The sequence below is a fragment of the Xiphophorus couchianus genome, chromosome 3 (genome assembly GCF_001444195.1).
Source record: "Xiphophorus couchianus chromosome 3, X_couchianus-1.0, whole genome shotgun sequence".
In the NCBI taxonomy this organism is placed as follows: Eukaryota; Metazoa; Chordata; class Actinopteri; order Cyprinodontiformes; family Poeciliidae; genus Xiphophorus; species Xiphophorus couchianus.
Genome location: NC_040230.1, coordinates 16,179,691 through 16,196,701, shown reverse-complemented (window position 1 = coordinate 16,196,701; position 17,011 = coordinate 16,179,691). Strand labels below are relative to the sequence as shown.

General features: G+C 38.8%; 1 protein-coding gene across 1 annotated transcript; it reads left to right on the top strand.

Annotated features, from left to right (window-relative positions):
* The first annotated feature begins 218 nt into the window (after positions 1-218).
* stx17 (syntaxin 17) lies at positions 219-16,903 on the top strand. Its single transcript, XM_028012316.1, has 7 exons — positions 219-392; positions 3,094-3,300; positions 3,390-3,455; positions 7,207-7,530; positions 9,216-9,266; positions 11,551-11,637; positions 14,036-16,903. Exons 2-7 carry the CDS (start codon positions 3,178-3,180, stop codon positions 14,279-14,281), a joined length of 897 nt encoding a protein of 298 aa, XP_027868117.1. The 5' UTR covers positions 219-392; positions 3,094-3,177; the 3' UTR covers positions 14,282-16,903.
* The last annotated feature ends 108 nt before the right edge of the window (positions 16,904-17,011 follow it).

The following is a 17,011-nucleotide window of genomic DNA, read 5'->3' as shown; positions in this document are numbered from 1 at the left end:
TGGAGCTTTGTGTTTGTCATGTGACAAAATGAGAAGAAATTCAAAAATATTACTATTTTTGCAGTTCTCTATATGGGATTTAATATGACGGTTACACAATTATATATGCAAGTAACTAAATAAACAAATAAATAAATAATTAAAATCTAAGCTTTAGGAGCAAAAATGCCAGAAAATAGATTGGGAACTAACTGGCTGTGGGCGCCGTTTGAGGTCGGTAACTTTTTAGTGCCGCACCAGGAAGAGAATTGTTTACATACAACTTGCTGATTTGGGGCGAAATAGTTCTTTGATCAATCCAATTGTATGTGAAAGTTAATTTTCTGATCAGTATGAAGGCTCACGTCGAGCTTCGGTTGTATAAATCACATTAATGATCTGTATTCCGACAGGTAAGTGACGCATTTTGTCCTTTAACTTTGATGTTTACAATCTGTCTGTCTCCAGGATAATGTGGGTTAATTAACGCCTGTTTGTCTCTCATAAAGAAGCTGGTTAAATATTTCAGGGAGCTTGCCTCAAACTGAAATGGCCCTTTAATTTAAGCTTACACTCTGAGCTGTCAGCGAATATAATTTAATTTCACTTTCTGTTTAAGCCTTTTTGCGACAGTCAGGCTAATGAAATGTGACCTGATTTAGCTTCAGGAAATAAAAACTGAAAAAATAGTAACAGGTAATGTTTCGCCTCTTAAAATGATTTGCTACGGATTTTCGTTGCTGTTTGCATAATTAGGTCTCTAAAAAAATAATCTATCAGAATAGGTTTCCTTTCTCACTGCTGCTAAATTCAACTTCATCAGAAAAATACCTGAGGCCAAGTAATTATTCCTACGACGTTCTTTCGAAAGGAATATTGTCTTTTAAATTATGCTCTTTTATACACGTATGACAACTCTGCTGCTTTAAAATAAACCCGAACATACTTTAGTTTTTAATAATTGAAGACAAAACAAAGGTATGAACAAAAGAATCCAATAGTTTTTCTGTATGTATACGACATGTTTGCCACCTCTGCTAGAAAAGACCTGGCAATAGATTTATGAATTATTATTATTTTCTTATTCCAATCAACTTTCAGACCAATAAGAGTTAAGGTTGCAATTCTCACTTAATAGCTTTTTCTCTTCCCTTTAACTTAAACTTTCTCGGTGATTGGTGTTTCTGTGAAATAGGAAAGAGCGAAAAGCATTCTTTAAAAGGTCCAAATATGCCAACACTTTCCCAGTAGGGATTTTTTTTTTACCATTGTGGTTATTTAAACTGTTTTAAAAACTGTGTTTGATATCACTGGGTTTTATTGGTAGTGGGCTAAACAACCCACTATACAACCACATATAGAACAAGTAGCGTATTACATACTAGAGTATTTATACAATATTGTTTTATTTGTAGGGATACTAATATGCATAGTCATAGTAGTAATCTCTGATATATTAATGTACCAAGCATATACAATGTTGACATACATCACAACTCTTGCACTTGGCCTAATCATCAGTGACCTTAAAGTGTGTTTGAAATTTATGATGCTGAAAAAATTTGTGTATGTGAATAAATTAGAGCATGATTAAAAATATAATTTTTAGTGAAACTCAAATTATGTTCAGAATTATTAGAAAACACTGTAATTTATTTCAAGGATTTATTGCTGTTCATTTTAGTGACTATGGCTAACAAAAACACAAAGTTCAGTCCCTGGAACATTAGAATATTACATAGGACCAATGAAAATGTATAGTTACTGCAAAAATGCTATGCTATGGCCTACGCAATCATGGGGAAGACTGCTGACCGGGCAGCGGTCCAGTAAACAGCCAGAAAAACTAATGCCTAGTCTGCTGTATCCAAGCAGAATGATGGAAAGTTGAGTGGAAGAAAAACAGAAGACACCATGATTGAACAACCAGCTAGTATCAGTCTGTTATACTGGCGTTACTTTACAAAGCCCAAAACAACAAAACACTTTAATATTCTGCTCATTAGAAAGCTGTAAATTGCTAGAAAATAGATTATGCTACATTTGTTTGGTTTTAATTTTTGTGTAAATGCCAGAATACAGTTATGTTTTTATTTGAGGTTTACAATCCATGATAATAACCTTTTTTCTGCCGATGCCGTAAGAACATAAATAAAACTTTAGCGTAAAATGACAGAAGCATTCTCACAAAATGTAGCATAAAACCACCAGAAACTAGTTCATATTTGTAACAACCACATTCGAGAAGAGCATCCTCTTTCTGACATCCTGAGGAATAAGACATCCGTATAAGAAAAGACTGTTAGATGACCTCCAATAAATCTGATTCACATTGGTTTAAAGCAAACATTAAGCTAAGAAATCTCTGACAGGCTTCTTGAAGGCAAAATAGCATCCCAACAGGTAAGGTTGGGATGTCAAAGGTAAATCTTTCACAAGTCCAGCAGAAATCACTCTATTAATCAAATATAGAGGCAAATTGTCATAAAAGAGGATTGAATGTCCTTAAAAACATTGATTGGTTGTGTTCTTGGTTACCTACAGAAAACAGAGCGAACTTCATTGCACTGCAATGACTTTGCATGTGAGTAGCCATTAGGAAATCGTCAGGGTATTCAATGACTGTTTCTCAGTCATTTCAAGACACATGCTGCCACCAGTGCAGAGCTTACTGAATCCTTGCAGAACATAAAGACGTCTATTGATGCCTAAAGGTGGCTGCAAGGTGGTTGGGATTGATCAAATGGGCTATAAAGCCTGACTTTAAATGTCTTTTTAGCACGTCTGAACTGAGAAGGACAAAATTTCAATGTATTTTTATAACTGACTAAAAATAACAAACTTTGAAATTCACTGCATTTTAAAGGTTCGGTTTCTTTCTTCAATCTCACATGAAGAAAAAAAATAAAACATAACACCTGCTGTCCTTCCTTCTTTTCTTTCTTCCAGATGTAAACTGTGTTCTCTATACACACAGCTATCTGCCATAGATGAATGTTTCTGTTTTATACTTTAAATTAGTTGTTAAGGATTCAGTGTCATAAACTAATGTCGCGAAGTTAATTCACTCGAACTGTGTGTTTAATAAAAATCGAGCTCTGCTGGTGTTTGCAGTGTGCGGGCACAGTGAGGTTCGGCCGAGCAGGTGCGGCGTGGAAGTTACACAGAGGTGTCGGCTGTGGACACTCAGCAGGACACATGGCAGAGGAAGGCAACAAGCTGACACTAAGGCGCCTGGAGGGACCCATCAACAAGTTCATTAAAGTAGCTCTGCCCACGGACCTGGAGAGGCTGCAGAAACACCACAGTAACATACTGAAGGTGAGGACTCGCGTCTGCCTGGACACATGATCACACCAGGATGCTGCGTCAGTGGGAAGAAGTGCATGTTTTATCTTTTGTGTTTGCAGTATCAACAGAGCCAGCAGTGGGAGCCCCTCCATCAGGAGCAAATAAATGCCAGCAGAACTGTTCAGGTATGTTAGAACTTTTTAAATGAACAGGGAAGGCATCTAAAGCATGTGTATTTAATGAATAGCAGGTTTTATTTAGAAGATAATTTAACTGACTGCCAATTAGAGTGCCTTAACCCCATATGTCTCTGCATCAGAGTGTATTTGTTTAATAAACCTCTTGAAGCCTGTGGCCTCCTACATGTAGATCTTGACATTTTCTACATTTGTCGCAATCACGTTTTCCAATTTAAAGATCAAAGAGCAGATTTAGGGCAGCTATTGGTGGGTTTATCCATTTAAGTACAGACAACATCCAAATTAAGGAAATAATTGTTAGTTTTCTGCTGTAGAGCCAGTTTGATATCTATAAACTATTGCTGGAAAATAGAGTTCAAAGTGAACAGTCAGTCACAGTGCCTTTAACTCTCATAGTGCAACCACAAACTACAGCACCTTACATGATGGACAAAAAAATGACAAAGGTGTACTTTGTAGAAAAGTCACTGCAATTACAGCTGCAGGTCTTCAAGGATCTGGCTCTATTAGCTTTAACATCTAGAGACTGAAACTCAAAACCCAACTTCGATCTCTAGTCAGTTCTCCAATAAAATAGGATTAAATTTCCCTTCTGAAGTCAAGTCAAAGAAAAGTTTGTTTTCTGATTCAGAATCAAATTTTCAATGTTCTTTAGGCTTTTTAGCTCATTTTAAAGGGCTAGTAAGATGTGTAAGATCATGTAAGATCAACTTTTTTAAGCTTTACATCACGTTATACTGTCATCCCTTCTTAAAAAACAAACCTGGAGTGTTGTCCTGATTTTTTCATGCATGTTTGAGAAATCCTTTAATCTCCCGTGGCAACCATTCAGCTGGGCAAAACACCTTGTTAGAGCTAGCGCCTCCTTAGAGGAGTTTTCAAGCTACTGAACTTCCACCTCACAGAGCAGCCCTCCTCCACGACTTCCCCACTCAGCTCCTTCAGACTAGCCAGCAGCAGTTAGCAAACACCTGGTGGAACTGCACACCTGCTGAGCTCATTAAATGAGCTACTTCTCAGTGCAACGCTGGTAAAAACATTGTTAAAAGGTTAGTAGAGGAACCGTGTTGTTTTGACTTCCTGAAGGCGGCGTTTCAGAAAGAGCAGGAGTTTTTAAAGAGATAGAGGCCCAATTTCAAGGCATCAAATTAGGAAGGCAAATTTCTTTTAAGCCATGTTTGATATTTACAGCATTTTTATATTTTTATAACATAGCTACTTGATTGTGTTATAAAATGGCATTATGTACCTGGAAAACTCATAATACTGCCCCCTTAAGTACAGTATAATAACAAAAATGTATTAATGAATTGTTTTTTTTATTTATGATGGATGTATGGATGGGCCTGTGTTTAGTGTAAATATATTTTACAATATGTCAAGAATATATTTGCATTTATTCTCCACACATGTAAAAAAAAAACTAAAAAGCTAAATAAGCGATAGAGTGAATTTCCACCAGAACCTTAATTCCTGCATGTGGTAAGTAGTTCTTGGCGTTCTTGTTCACCTGGCTGGTGTGAAGACCCCTGAGGGGGGATGCTGTTGCCTGGAAGCCTCTGTGTCTCTGAAGGTGAAATAACTCCAAACGGACACACACCTATCCTCTCACCCCTCTGGGAGCACTCACGGAGTGCTTTCCTGTGTCTTCAAGTCATTAAGCCAGAGTCAGTTTTATGTGCTGCTGCTTTAGATGTTTGTGTGTTTTTTGGGATGTGTTGGGGTTTTTTTGTGGTTTTTTTGGGGTGTTGGTGGGTAGGTGGACTGATGGGTGGTCCTTAAATCAGAATCCATGAAATGTCTCGTCTTTCATGTGTTAGGTCAGGATCCGTGCTCACATTACCAACCCGGTTCATTTGCAGGCTGACAGGTGCCCGACCCGTCTGCCTTCATGTTAATCAGTTTGTCTTTTCGGCTTCGTGCACATGGAGACATGGGTGTGGGCGTATGTTTATTCATGTTCTGTAATTAAAGGAATGTGTTATCGGCAGGATGTTGACCCAACAAGGCCGGGTTGTTCCTCGGCCTGGAGGGCTGATGGCCGCGATGTAATCCTCCTGTCACCCTCGGGGCATTTCCTGTGTTCCCCTGCCTCACATCTAAAACTTACTAAGCTCCTCACTCACAAGCAAACACCCCCACACAGACACGTATAAACACACACACATGGACCGAACATTGAACAAACATTGTAAATGATGAGCATAAGCTCACAAGGAATGTGGAGTTCATCTTTGTAATGAATGAATTATGAAAAGGCTTTTATTTTGAAGATCCCCAATGAGCTTTGATTTGAAAGGACAGCAGTTTAAATTTTTCATCCACTAGTAATGTGAGATCTCGTTTTGCAATAATCTACTATTCGAAATATCAAGGCTTTTATTTCGATGAAAGGGGAGGTACCATGTAAAGTTTGTGTTTTTTAGCTTTGTATCTCGTTATAATGTTATTCCCTCATCAAAAACATACCTGGAGTGTTGCTTTGATTCTTTCATGCATGCTTGACAAATCTTCAGCGTGCCTAAACGCTCGCTCAATCAAAGCTCCTCCTTGGAGTCTCCAGCCGAGCTTCTGCCACTCAGCTCCTCCAGACTAGTGGCAGCAACAGCAATTAGAAAACACCTGATGGAACTGCTCGTCTGCTGACCTAAGAACAGTTGTAAACGGCATCATGGAGAAGCGTTGTTGTGATAACGTAGTGAATACGTAGCGCAGGAGCTTCTTAAAGAGACAGAGGCCCAATTTCAAATTGTTAAATTGTGAAGTCAAACCATGTCTGATATATACAACATTTTTATGACAATTGAAAGTAACATAGTTTCTTGATTATGCTATAAAATAACACTATATGTCTGAAAAATACAAATTAAGCTACTTTAAGGCTTATTTTTAAAGGGCAGGATATGACTAGTTTAGTTCTATTAAAAAATAGTTAGCTTGATAGTCGTGTTTTGGACTGTGGGAGGAAGCTGGAGTACCCTGAGAGAACCTACACATGCACAGGGAGAACATAAGCTCCATGTAGAGTAGACAGACCCCAGGCCGGGACTCGAACCAAGGAACTTCTTGTTGCTAGGCAACAGTGCCACATAGTTAGCCAAGTTTAATAAATTAGATAAAAACTCGTTTGCTTTTCGGTAAAAGCCTTTAGATAGACGTGGTTCTGCTTATTGTAAAAGCTTCGTCATAAAGAGATGAATACTTTGTGTATTAAGAGTTTAAGGAAATCATGTTGGTAATAATTTTACCCTGATTTCAGATAAAAAGTCTCCATCTACATCAACAAATTTGTATCATTCTTGAACTGCAGTCGGAGGGCCGCACAAATTCTGCCTTATAATTTTGTTTTGAAAGTTCCGGTCAAGCTTGGGTCCTCCTTCAGTTGCCCGAAAATGAGTCTTATTTTGAAGGGTACGGGTGAAATTAACTTTGAACAAATTCAGCACCTCGGTGTTTCATATCTAAAAAACAAGTGGAATCACGCAGGATGCAATGTTTTGAACAAATAGGCTCCGTTGGAAAACTGGAATCAGTAATCAAAATATTTTTTGAATAAAAACATAATTTAGGTTCCTTTTCATGCTTCTGAACCTTAACAACCAAAAGTTGTGCTTGTCTTGCTTCTTATTTTTAGTACATTTCAAGTACTTAATTCATTTTAACTTTATTTTAGTTTCCTAAGCACCACAGTGGGATTTCACTCTGAGTAACCTGTGAGTCATGTACGGTTCTGCAGCAACTGAGAGCCAACATGAGAGAGATGGAGCAGCTGTGCAGCCGGGTCCGATCTGAAGACGCCGAAGCTCTGGAGGAGCTCGTAAAGCCGGTCAGGGACAGAGCGTCAGCCGCAGCACAGGACTTCCTGCTTCTGCACTCCAACCCGCCCCCACCGGTCCCCGCGGCGCCGCCGGACACTCGCCCCTCCATCAGTCGGTCCAGCAGCTGCCACGATCTGGAGGAGGAAGACGAGGAGCCGCTGTCGGACCTGCAGATTCAACTTCGGCTTCCAGAAATCCCGGCCGATCAGAATGCGTCCGAGTCGTGGGATAATCTGGAAGAGGTGCGTTCGTTAAAAAGGTCAATTTCATGAGAAAAAATATCTTTATTCAGCACAGGACAAACAAGTGTTTATAAACTTTTATGTGAGAAAGTATTTACCAGCTAGCAGACGTCTTCAGTTTTTTTTCCTTTGTTGTTGTTTTTTTGTTTTTTTTTTGTGGCTTGTCTTTGAGGAACAAATGACTTTAGACTTGTCAGTCGGAAAAGGGATATGAAGCCATTCCTAAGGAATTGAGGGCCATTATGCATTTATGGAGAAAACATGGTATCAAGATGAGCCTTTCCAGGGGTGTCCAGGCTAACAAAACTAAACTATTGCTCATCAACCCAGGAGGTCACAAAAGAACCCAGAACAATTACCTCCATACCCTAAGAACAGGTTGTGCCACACTTTGTGGTAACATCTGCAGTCAAGCGTTTGCAATAACTGAAAATGAGTGTTTTACATCACGGTGGAGGAATTTTGGCCCCCTTTTTTTCTGAATTGTTTTAATTCAGCCACATTGTAGAGGTTTCAAGTCTGTTTTAGTTCACTTTGAGTATCACTTTGAGCCGTTCAGAGATGAACTTCCTTTAGGTCATCCTGCTGTAGAGGTCAAGGACGCTTGAGGTCGAGAAACAATGGCTGGATTTGCGCACAGGGTTTTCCTCTGGAGAGCAAAATTCAAGGATCAAACTGGCAAAGAGGCCCAGATCATCACACTGCCACCACCATGTTTCGCTGGTAGTGATGTTCTTTATCTGAAATGCTCACCGACTGTTTTCCCAAAGTTGCTGATGATCATCAGGATGTTTTTTTTTAGTAAACGTGGCTCTGTTACAATTTCCAGACTAATCAAAGTCAATTACTTTGTTTCCGGTCTGTACCAAAGTTTCTTTAATGTGGAACGTGATATGTGTTGAAGATGTGACAAAAACCATGAAGAACATGAAACAGGTCTGAGGAAATCACTCTGTTTGAGTGATTTCTTCATTCAACAGGTCTGCTAGTAATTAGGCCTGGGTGAAAACGATGCCCAGGCCTAATTGTAGGTTAAACACATTTCCTTACATGTGTTTAACCGCCTTTAAGTCATTGTTTCACAAGGAGTTATCACTTTTTAACTAACTTACAAGTAATATTTAAGTAATGTGTAGGAGCTTGTTTTAAATCAGTAATTCCTGATATTGATTTTAAGAAAAGTTCTTGCTCCACTGGCAGATTATTTCACTTCTAACATGGGAAAATGTATTGTAATGAGTGAAATAATCTGCCAGTGGAACTAATGCTTTTACTTTTCCTACATCTTGCTAAAAAGTTTACCCGTAAGTTAGTTTTGTCTTATTTCAAGAGTACAAACATAAAATTTGCACTAGAAACCCAAAATACTTTTGAGGTTTTGTGTTTCTGCAGTGCATCATTCTGAGACTGCATGTTGTACTTTTATCTGATATTAAAATTAGTTTGATGGTCTGAAAGACTTAAAAGCAAATATGGGTGATTTCTTTTTAACAGCACGGTGTAATGAGGTATAACTCTAAAAAGGAGAAATGAGGAAAAAGGGAAACTGATTCTTGAAAATAGGAAAAATGGAGGAGGTTGCAGTGAGATGGATCTTTAGTTTATTTTCATTAGATATTGCAGTAGATTTGTCTGATAAGTAATTAACTGAAATAAAAGAAAACCTTAACGTTTCTCTCCCTCAGGACCTAAAGGAACTGAGCGGCTTGGTGACGGAGTTCTCCCTGCTTGTCCATGTGAGTAAAAACACTCTGCAGGTTCCTACGTTCACGTTTCCTGCATTGCTCCGTCTACATGCAGCAAACTCAGGAGTGACGGAGGCCGCTCAGCCGCACTGTTTCCAGGAAGCGCGTCTGAGCGGCGTCCTCAGAGATCAGCTCGGGAGAGAACGGCCGGGGCCCCAGAGGTCCTACGCTGGGGAGAGGCCGAGGAGTTGACGAGAGGGAGGGAGAGAGGGAGGAGGGGGGGTTTGGTGGGAGGACGGCAGGTTGTCATGTGGGGAGAGGAGGGAAACGAGGGATGCAACAGAGCAGGTGGAGAACAGACGGTTCAGATTATCTCTTTCCTCGGGGAAAGAGTGAGAGGAGCAGGGAGGCTGAGAGAAGGAGAGATTAGCAAAGGAGAGAGAAAGAGAGAGCGAAGACGTAGCGGTGTAAGAAAAAATAATACAGAGGGAGGCAAAAGAGCATAGACATGTTGTGGCGTCTCTCAGGTGAGAGATGTTGTTTGGGGAGTTATATTCCATCAGGCTGAGCCACAGTGGAAACACTGAGTGAGTGAGTGTGTGGTTGTTCCTTTGTTTTTGTCACGTTAGCGGCTGAGTTTCTTTACTTCTCTGCCTTCTCTTTAGAACTTTCCACCGATCTCTAAGCGTTGAATGATCTATTTAGCTAACAAATGCGTTTAAAGAACCAAATAAAATCAGCCGCTCTATAGTTCGTCTAATTTTCTTACTACTCTGTCATTTTACGAGGTTTTTTTTTTTTTTTACATCATCTGTGAAGTTGAATAGTTTCCTGATTTTGTTATTAAAAGAGGAATCATTTGTACTTTTTTCTAATCTGATATTAACCTTAAATATCTTTGGATTTATCTTGGATTTATGTATAAACGTCAAATTTTAATTTGTAAAACACATAAAACTATTTTAAAAATGTGTAAGATTTCCAGCGTTATTTAGCTCCAAACGTCTCAAATTTCTTACAAATTTAAACTTTTGATTTTTTTCAATAGTTATTAAACAAAAACCTGCTGGGTTATGAAGCAAATGTTGGAAAAAATTCAATTCTGAAAAATATTAAAATGTGTTTTAGATTAATTTGAAAAAACAAGTTTTGCCCAACGCTTCTTTTCGTCCCATCTTTTCTGCAGCCTTAATCTTAATTTCTAAAATACCTGGCTGCTTTGCAAAACTTTTTTTTTTTTTTTTTTTTACAAATTGTCAGTTTTAAATATTGACTATTTAAACAAATGATTATCCCAGTGTTTCTCTGTTATTTAGTTCTAATAGTTTTTGTCAACTTAAACTTACCTACGCCAATTTTATAAGGTTTACAGTTTTCTTAAATCTACAGACTGAAGGAGAAAAGTTTTTTTTTTTTTGTCAAAATGTTTATCTTTTGATAAATATTAAATTATTATGGGAAATATTTAAATTCAACAATTCTTTTCATGCAACTTAAAATGAGCTTTTTTAAAATTTTATATTAACAAATGTTTTTGACTCGTGTTTCAAGCGAATTTTTAAAAATTAAACTATTTTGTAAAAATATAAACATATTTTTGAGCCATTTGAGCACATAACACAGTTGTTGTGTTATGTGCAATCTAAGTTGTGTATGCACGTTCTGTCTTATTTTATATTACCAAAAAGATCATAAGAGTGCTCTATGAAGCTTTTTTTTAGGAATTCGTCATTTCCTTTAGAAGAAATCAAACTAGTTATTGTAATAAAACAAGTTTATTGAGTTCTTCTGCCAGGCTCTAAAGTTTCAGATTTGAAGACAAAAACAATAACAGCCTGTTGGATGAGAGAGCGACGACAAAACAGCTTAGCGTAACTCGGAGGCTGGTGAATATTGCAGACCTCTGCAGGAATGAGCAAAATATCATCAGAAAGCAACAGGAAGTTGCTTTTTGTCATGTAAGAGGAGCAGTAAGAGCAGGTGAAGGAGGCGCGGGTTGTTTCTGAGGAGGAAGAGGAAACGAAGGGTAGAGCTCTGTGTTCTGCTTGTTGTTTGGCCCCTGTGTCCGTCCAGTCCTCACATGGGGCGAGAGGCAGCTGCCACTCTGAATATTTCATGAGACCCACACAATAGCACACACAGTGACCGAATCCCAGACGAATATACCGACGCCGCGCACATGTGCCTCCACCGTGCAGGAGAGCAGAGTTTGGTCAGTCAGAAAATAAATCTTTGAACACAACAGGTGGTCGCTGCACCTGCGGGCGTGTGTGTGTGTGTGTGTCAGTGCACCTTGGAATATGAGTGTGTGCTAATGTGCTCCTCCGTGCTTCAGTCCCAGCAGGAGAAGATTGACAGCATAGAGGACAACGTCAACACAGCCGCGGCCAACGTGGAGGAGGGGACCAGGAGCCTGGGGAAGGTGGGTGTTTATGTATCTGTGTGTTTATGTCCCGATGATCCCCCTGTGTGAGTGTGTGTGGTGTTTGGGAGATCGATGGCACTTTGCCTCCCAGCCATTCCACTGCGTTTGTCCCCATCGATCCCTTCCAATATGGAGGAAAGCTGCAATTAAGGAAATAGAGAGAGGAGAGGGGAAAGACGGGGGCGGTGGGAGTGATGAAGACGTTGGATAAGGTGAGCAAGGCAGGACCCACATGGGTGTGTGGGTGTGTATGGTTAGATTTAAATAAATATGTTGTCATTTCCCAGTTCAGCTACTTTAACACACAATATAAATCAGAGGACAAGTCACTGACCTTTATATGTATTACAAATATTGAACTTTTTCTCTTTATTATCCAGAATGAATCCTTTTTTTAAAAATTATGTCCCTGTTGAAGAATTTATTTTAAATCAAAGATAGAAAAACAGAAACACATTCCTATATGAAACTTTCATCTTAAGTAAAACTTTTTAAAAAGGTTGCTCATCATCTGAGGGATTTGTTTAATGATCAGTTTTTGTTACATATGTAAAAGTTACAAATATGAGAAATTATTAGTGTAACGCTCTCTGAAATTAACTAAATAAATGTGGCATAGCATAGCTTCCCTGTTAAAAGATGTGCAGAAAACGAGATTAAATTAATATTCTATTACTGTAACATGATCTCATATAAAAAAATGATCCTTAGAGACTTTTTCACTTTTTCATTTTCATCGTCCTAACATTAAGTTGGACGAAAGTCCCAGTCCAGCCTTGTTTGTCACAGTTCCAGTTGTTTTAATGTTAAAGTGAATAAGTACAAGTTTAGGAGAGGAGATATTTTCACAGATTTATGAAAATCAACATGTTTAAATGTTCTCTTAACTTTCCCATTTTGAAGAGTGACTAGGAGAATAGGAATCTGTGTCGCCTCATATTTGTGGAACATGAGCGTTAACTCAAAGTCAAGTCGCTAGTTTGATTGCTGACCTGGGCCTTTAAAACATGCTCGCCTCTATTTGCCTTTTCCCTATCAGACTAGCAAATAAATAAATAAATAAAGACTACTGATGACTACAAATTCTTAAAAATAATAATAATAAAAACTGTTTAGTTGTATTTACTTTATTAGGGTTTCTACGAATGTGAGCACCAATGCTTCTGGGGAAAAAAAACAACATGATTTCCCGGTTTTTGTTAAACTTTTTCAGTGTGAGATTATGCTGCTGTAATAAAAGTTTTAAGTGTTTTTTGGGGTTTTTTTTTTTTTTTTAGCCGGGGTGCCAATAATAACCCCGGCTAAACAACAGGGTTGGTTCATTAAATTTAGGTTTTGGCAATGTGTTTTTTGGGGCTTTGTATGGGTAATGACTAGATGAGAGTTGTTGAGCCACTGCTTGGATATAGTCCACGTTTAAAAAAACAGAAAGAAACGCTCAAGTTTAAAACATCTAGCAGGTCAATTTAACAGTGTTATTTCAGTAGCGGTTTGGTTCTTTTTATATGCCCGTCAACAGTACACTAAACTTCTGAGAAAATAAACCAAAAATGTGTCTGTGGTGGGTTTTTAATAACAACTGGGAACATTTTAAATGTAACTTATGGCTAAATGTAATAAAATAAAACATTATGTTTAATTTGGTTGTTTAAAAGAAATTTAGCATTGAGGGAGAGGGCAAACAAACTCCCACCTGCTGTGAGCCGGGTTGGTGGGTGTAGAGGCTGAGCAGATGAAACAAATGAGAAGGGTGTCAGATGTTTTAACGTTTTTGAAAGCTTGTAATCTCTAATCGGGTCAAACATGTATTACACACACACACACACACACACACACACACAGATATATATATATATATATACAACCCGCTCATTTCCTCCTTCCTCCACAACTTCTATAGCCAGAGTCCTTTTAACTTAGCTCAGATGAAATTAAAATTCCCTCGACTGCCACAGGGATGTGGACAAGCAATGCTGGCTTTTGAACTAGATTAATTTAATGGCGAGTGTTAATCAAGTGAGTGTCGGGGTGTGTGTGCGCGTGTGTGTGTGTGTGAGGTCAGAGAATCAATCATTAATTGCCATCAGCAAAAAGCACCTTCCACTCTGATGATAACAGCTGTAATAACACGCGCCCCACATCTCTCTGATTTCTCCTAAATGAAGATTATAAAAAGGCTTTGATGCGTCCGTTTACATTTACACATGCAGGCTAGTTTGTATTTTCTTTTTGTGACTTCGGCTTCAACCTTGCGTGCGTTTTGATGAGTGATCATGAAAGGGCAGATGCATGCTCGCCCTGTCGCAGCCTGCCTTTAAGCCACAAAGTCCTGGCGTCTCTAAAGGTGCGCGAGGTAAATTAAACCGGAGCGTATCTCTTCTTCATGTCTCTCCAGGCGGCGGGCTACAAGCTGGCGGTGCTGCCGGTCGCCGGGGCGCTGCTGGGCGGCGTGCTGGGAGGCCCTCTCGGCCTGCTGGCCGGGTTCAAAGCTGCTGGGGTGGCTGCTGCTGTGGGAGGGGGCGCCCTGGGCTTCGCGGGTGGCAGCCTGGTCCGAAAACACCGCCGAGCTCAAGTGGACCAGCAGATGAGTCGACTGACGGCGCCGCCGGCAGAAGAACTGGAGGAAAATAAGGACAAATGAAGCTCTACTGTGTGGACTGACTGACCTGGACCTGTGGGTCTGAGGAGACTCAGCGCTAGACAATGTGTGCACTTTGTCAAACAGATGTTTAAAAACTGCCTTAATTACGACCTGCAGTCCTGCTCGGGTGGTTCTGCATCAGGACAACTCCGACACTTTAATCGTTTTAATGGTTTACGTTTACCCAGGTTGGGTTGGAGTACAAAAAAATCAAATGCAATGACTTCCTAAAAGCATGAAAAGGAGCACAAATTCAAACTTTTCCCCATACATGCACACATACAGGCTCAAATACATACACCTCCACTAAAATTTAGCAATCTTTTAACAACCACAGCAGGAGTGTCCAAAATGCCCCTCTGACCCCATTTGGACAACAAAATTTTCTTACAATGGGAGATGTTACGTACAACATAAAGTATTAAAGTGTAGTAGTAGTAGAAGACAACCTTTCACTGAAAAGTCGACTTTGCTGCAGCCAAATTAGCTGCTTTTATCTAATTTATGAAACTTGGCTAAATATAGCGAGCGTCTTGACAGAAAGTGATCCAAATCCTGTTCTTATAATCGAGAATAAATTTGTTCATTCAAGCCAAAAGTATTTAAAAAGTAGATGCCTTTCTTTTAAGACAGCAAAGGCACAAAATCCTTTCTATGCTTTTGATCTATGATCATTTTCCCACCAAACAAAACAAACATAAAATGAACTACTTTATTTGCTTAATTTTAGTAAGTTTGGACACCCCGAACTGCAGGATACGTCATCCTCAAGGTTTTTGTCACATCTTCAAGCTTCTTGTTTGGTTCTGGCTGGATATCGGACCAGTCTTCTTATGAGTATCTCTCATTTAAAGTGTTTGCTATTCTGGCACAGACCCGCCGTTGTTCATTAATGTTCAGAAAGCTTGCAGCCATTCTAAGAAAAAGTAGCATGACTCCACCACTACCATTCATCACTGTTGGTTCCATGTTGTTTGGTTTGAAAGCCTTGCCCTCACTCCTTTAGCTACTGGTTTTCTTGAGCTCTACTGGTTTCAGGGTTGCACTTAGACACCCTAACAAATTATGTTTCATCTGAGGAAAACAGTTTTGGTCAGATTTTTGTCTGCAACAGGAAAATTATACCAAACACTGACGTTGAAGTGGATAAAACATTAACCTACTAGAATACTTTTCCCCAAAGATGACTTGAATATTGTTTATAATATCTGAACTACGTTTTAAAATCACATCATCAACAAGAAACCAAATTATTTGAATGAACCCTACAGGTTCAGCCAAGAAGAATGATATAATTTTCTGCTCAAATTACACCAAAACCTTGTTAATAGTCCTGTGTGGTTGAAGTGCATTTGACAAAATGTAGGTGGTGGTATGTACAATTTTGACCCTTTATGAATTATGGGGAAACTAACAATAAAATTAAAACTTTTCTAGTTGTTCCAAGAACAGCTCAAATGGTGAGACTGCAAAAATCTTCAGGTGTGAATGGTTTCTTCAGCAATATTTACTGCAGCAAAGCACACTACAGCTTATACCTGTTTTTTAATCAAAATGTGGCCTTTTGTGAGAAAAATCATCTGAGGTTTAAACATTTTGTGCCAATGCATCACTGTTAAAGGCAAATGAAAGCCTCGTCTCTTTCTTTTTTTCATCTGCAGGGTTTCTACGTTGTCTATTCTTCTGTGTTTTTGTGAATAGCTAATGATAAATGTAAGTAATAATTCTTATATTTATGCAGCAAAGTATCACTAATGGTGCCAAAGTCCAGACCACTTCAGACTGGAGAGTGTGAAGTTGTTGTATATAGAGATACTACTGTTGTCAAATAAATTATTTCTTTTTCGCAAAGATGTTGCTCATTGACAGAAATAATGGATGAAGAGACTGCCCAGCATGATGCTGCCACTACTGGGTTTTTGGTTGTTAGTTTATGTGTTTTCGGCTTAATGTAAAAAAATTTTTTAAACTGTACGAAAAAGAAAATATAAATATCCAAGGATAATTCTCATAATTTCAGGAGACGTCATGATCAATAACTAGGTAAGTTTGTACCTCTTGCTGCAATAAGGTCATTAATTTAATTAAAAACATTTTTAAATCAGCTTTTGCTTAATTTTGTTTTCAATGTATGCATTTTGTTTGTTGAAGCACTTTGTGATTTTTATCTTGAAAGCTGCTGTATAAATAGTTTTACTTACTAACTAGCAGGAATAAGGGAGTTCCGACAAACACAAATCTGTAAAATGTATTTTTATTTAATCTTTTTTTTTGTTCTCCTTCACCTCTGAGATGAGCAATTAAAAAATGGCATCGGACTTCCCCCCCCCCCCACCCCCCTTTGTTGCTTTGTATGCGGGCTGATATGTCACTATGCAGGTCCAAAATGGGAGGACAGGACACACAACACAAATGAGTCCCCAAACACGTCCAAGTCCAACGTCTTGATTCCCAGAACAGTACGAAAACCTTACAGAGGTATAAAGGGACTAAAACCGGATTTACAAAGAAACAAAAAGAAAAACTGGTAGAAAGCAGCAGGCTTCATTTTAACCGCTTGGGTTTTCCCCTAAAAACACTTGGGAGAGTCGTAGTGTTTTCGCCCCGGCATGAAGACACAAAAACAGGAGTTACATAAATTAATGATGGTGAAGATCATTTAGGAACATTTTGTAATTGTTTTCCGAGTCATTAGAAAATAATTCATGTCATTCTTTGCAGTCAATTTAG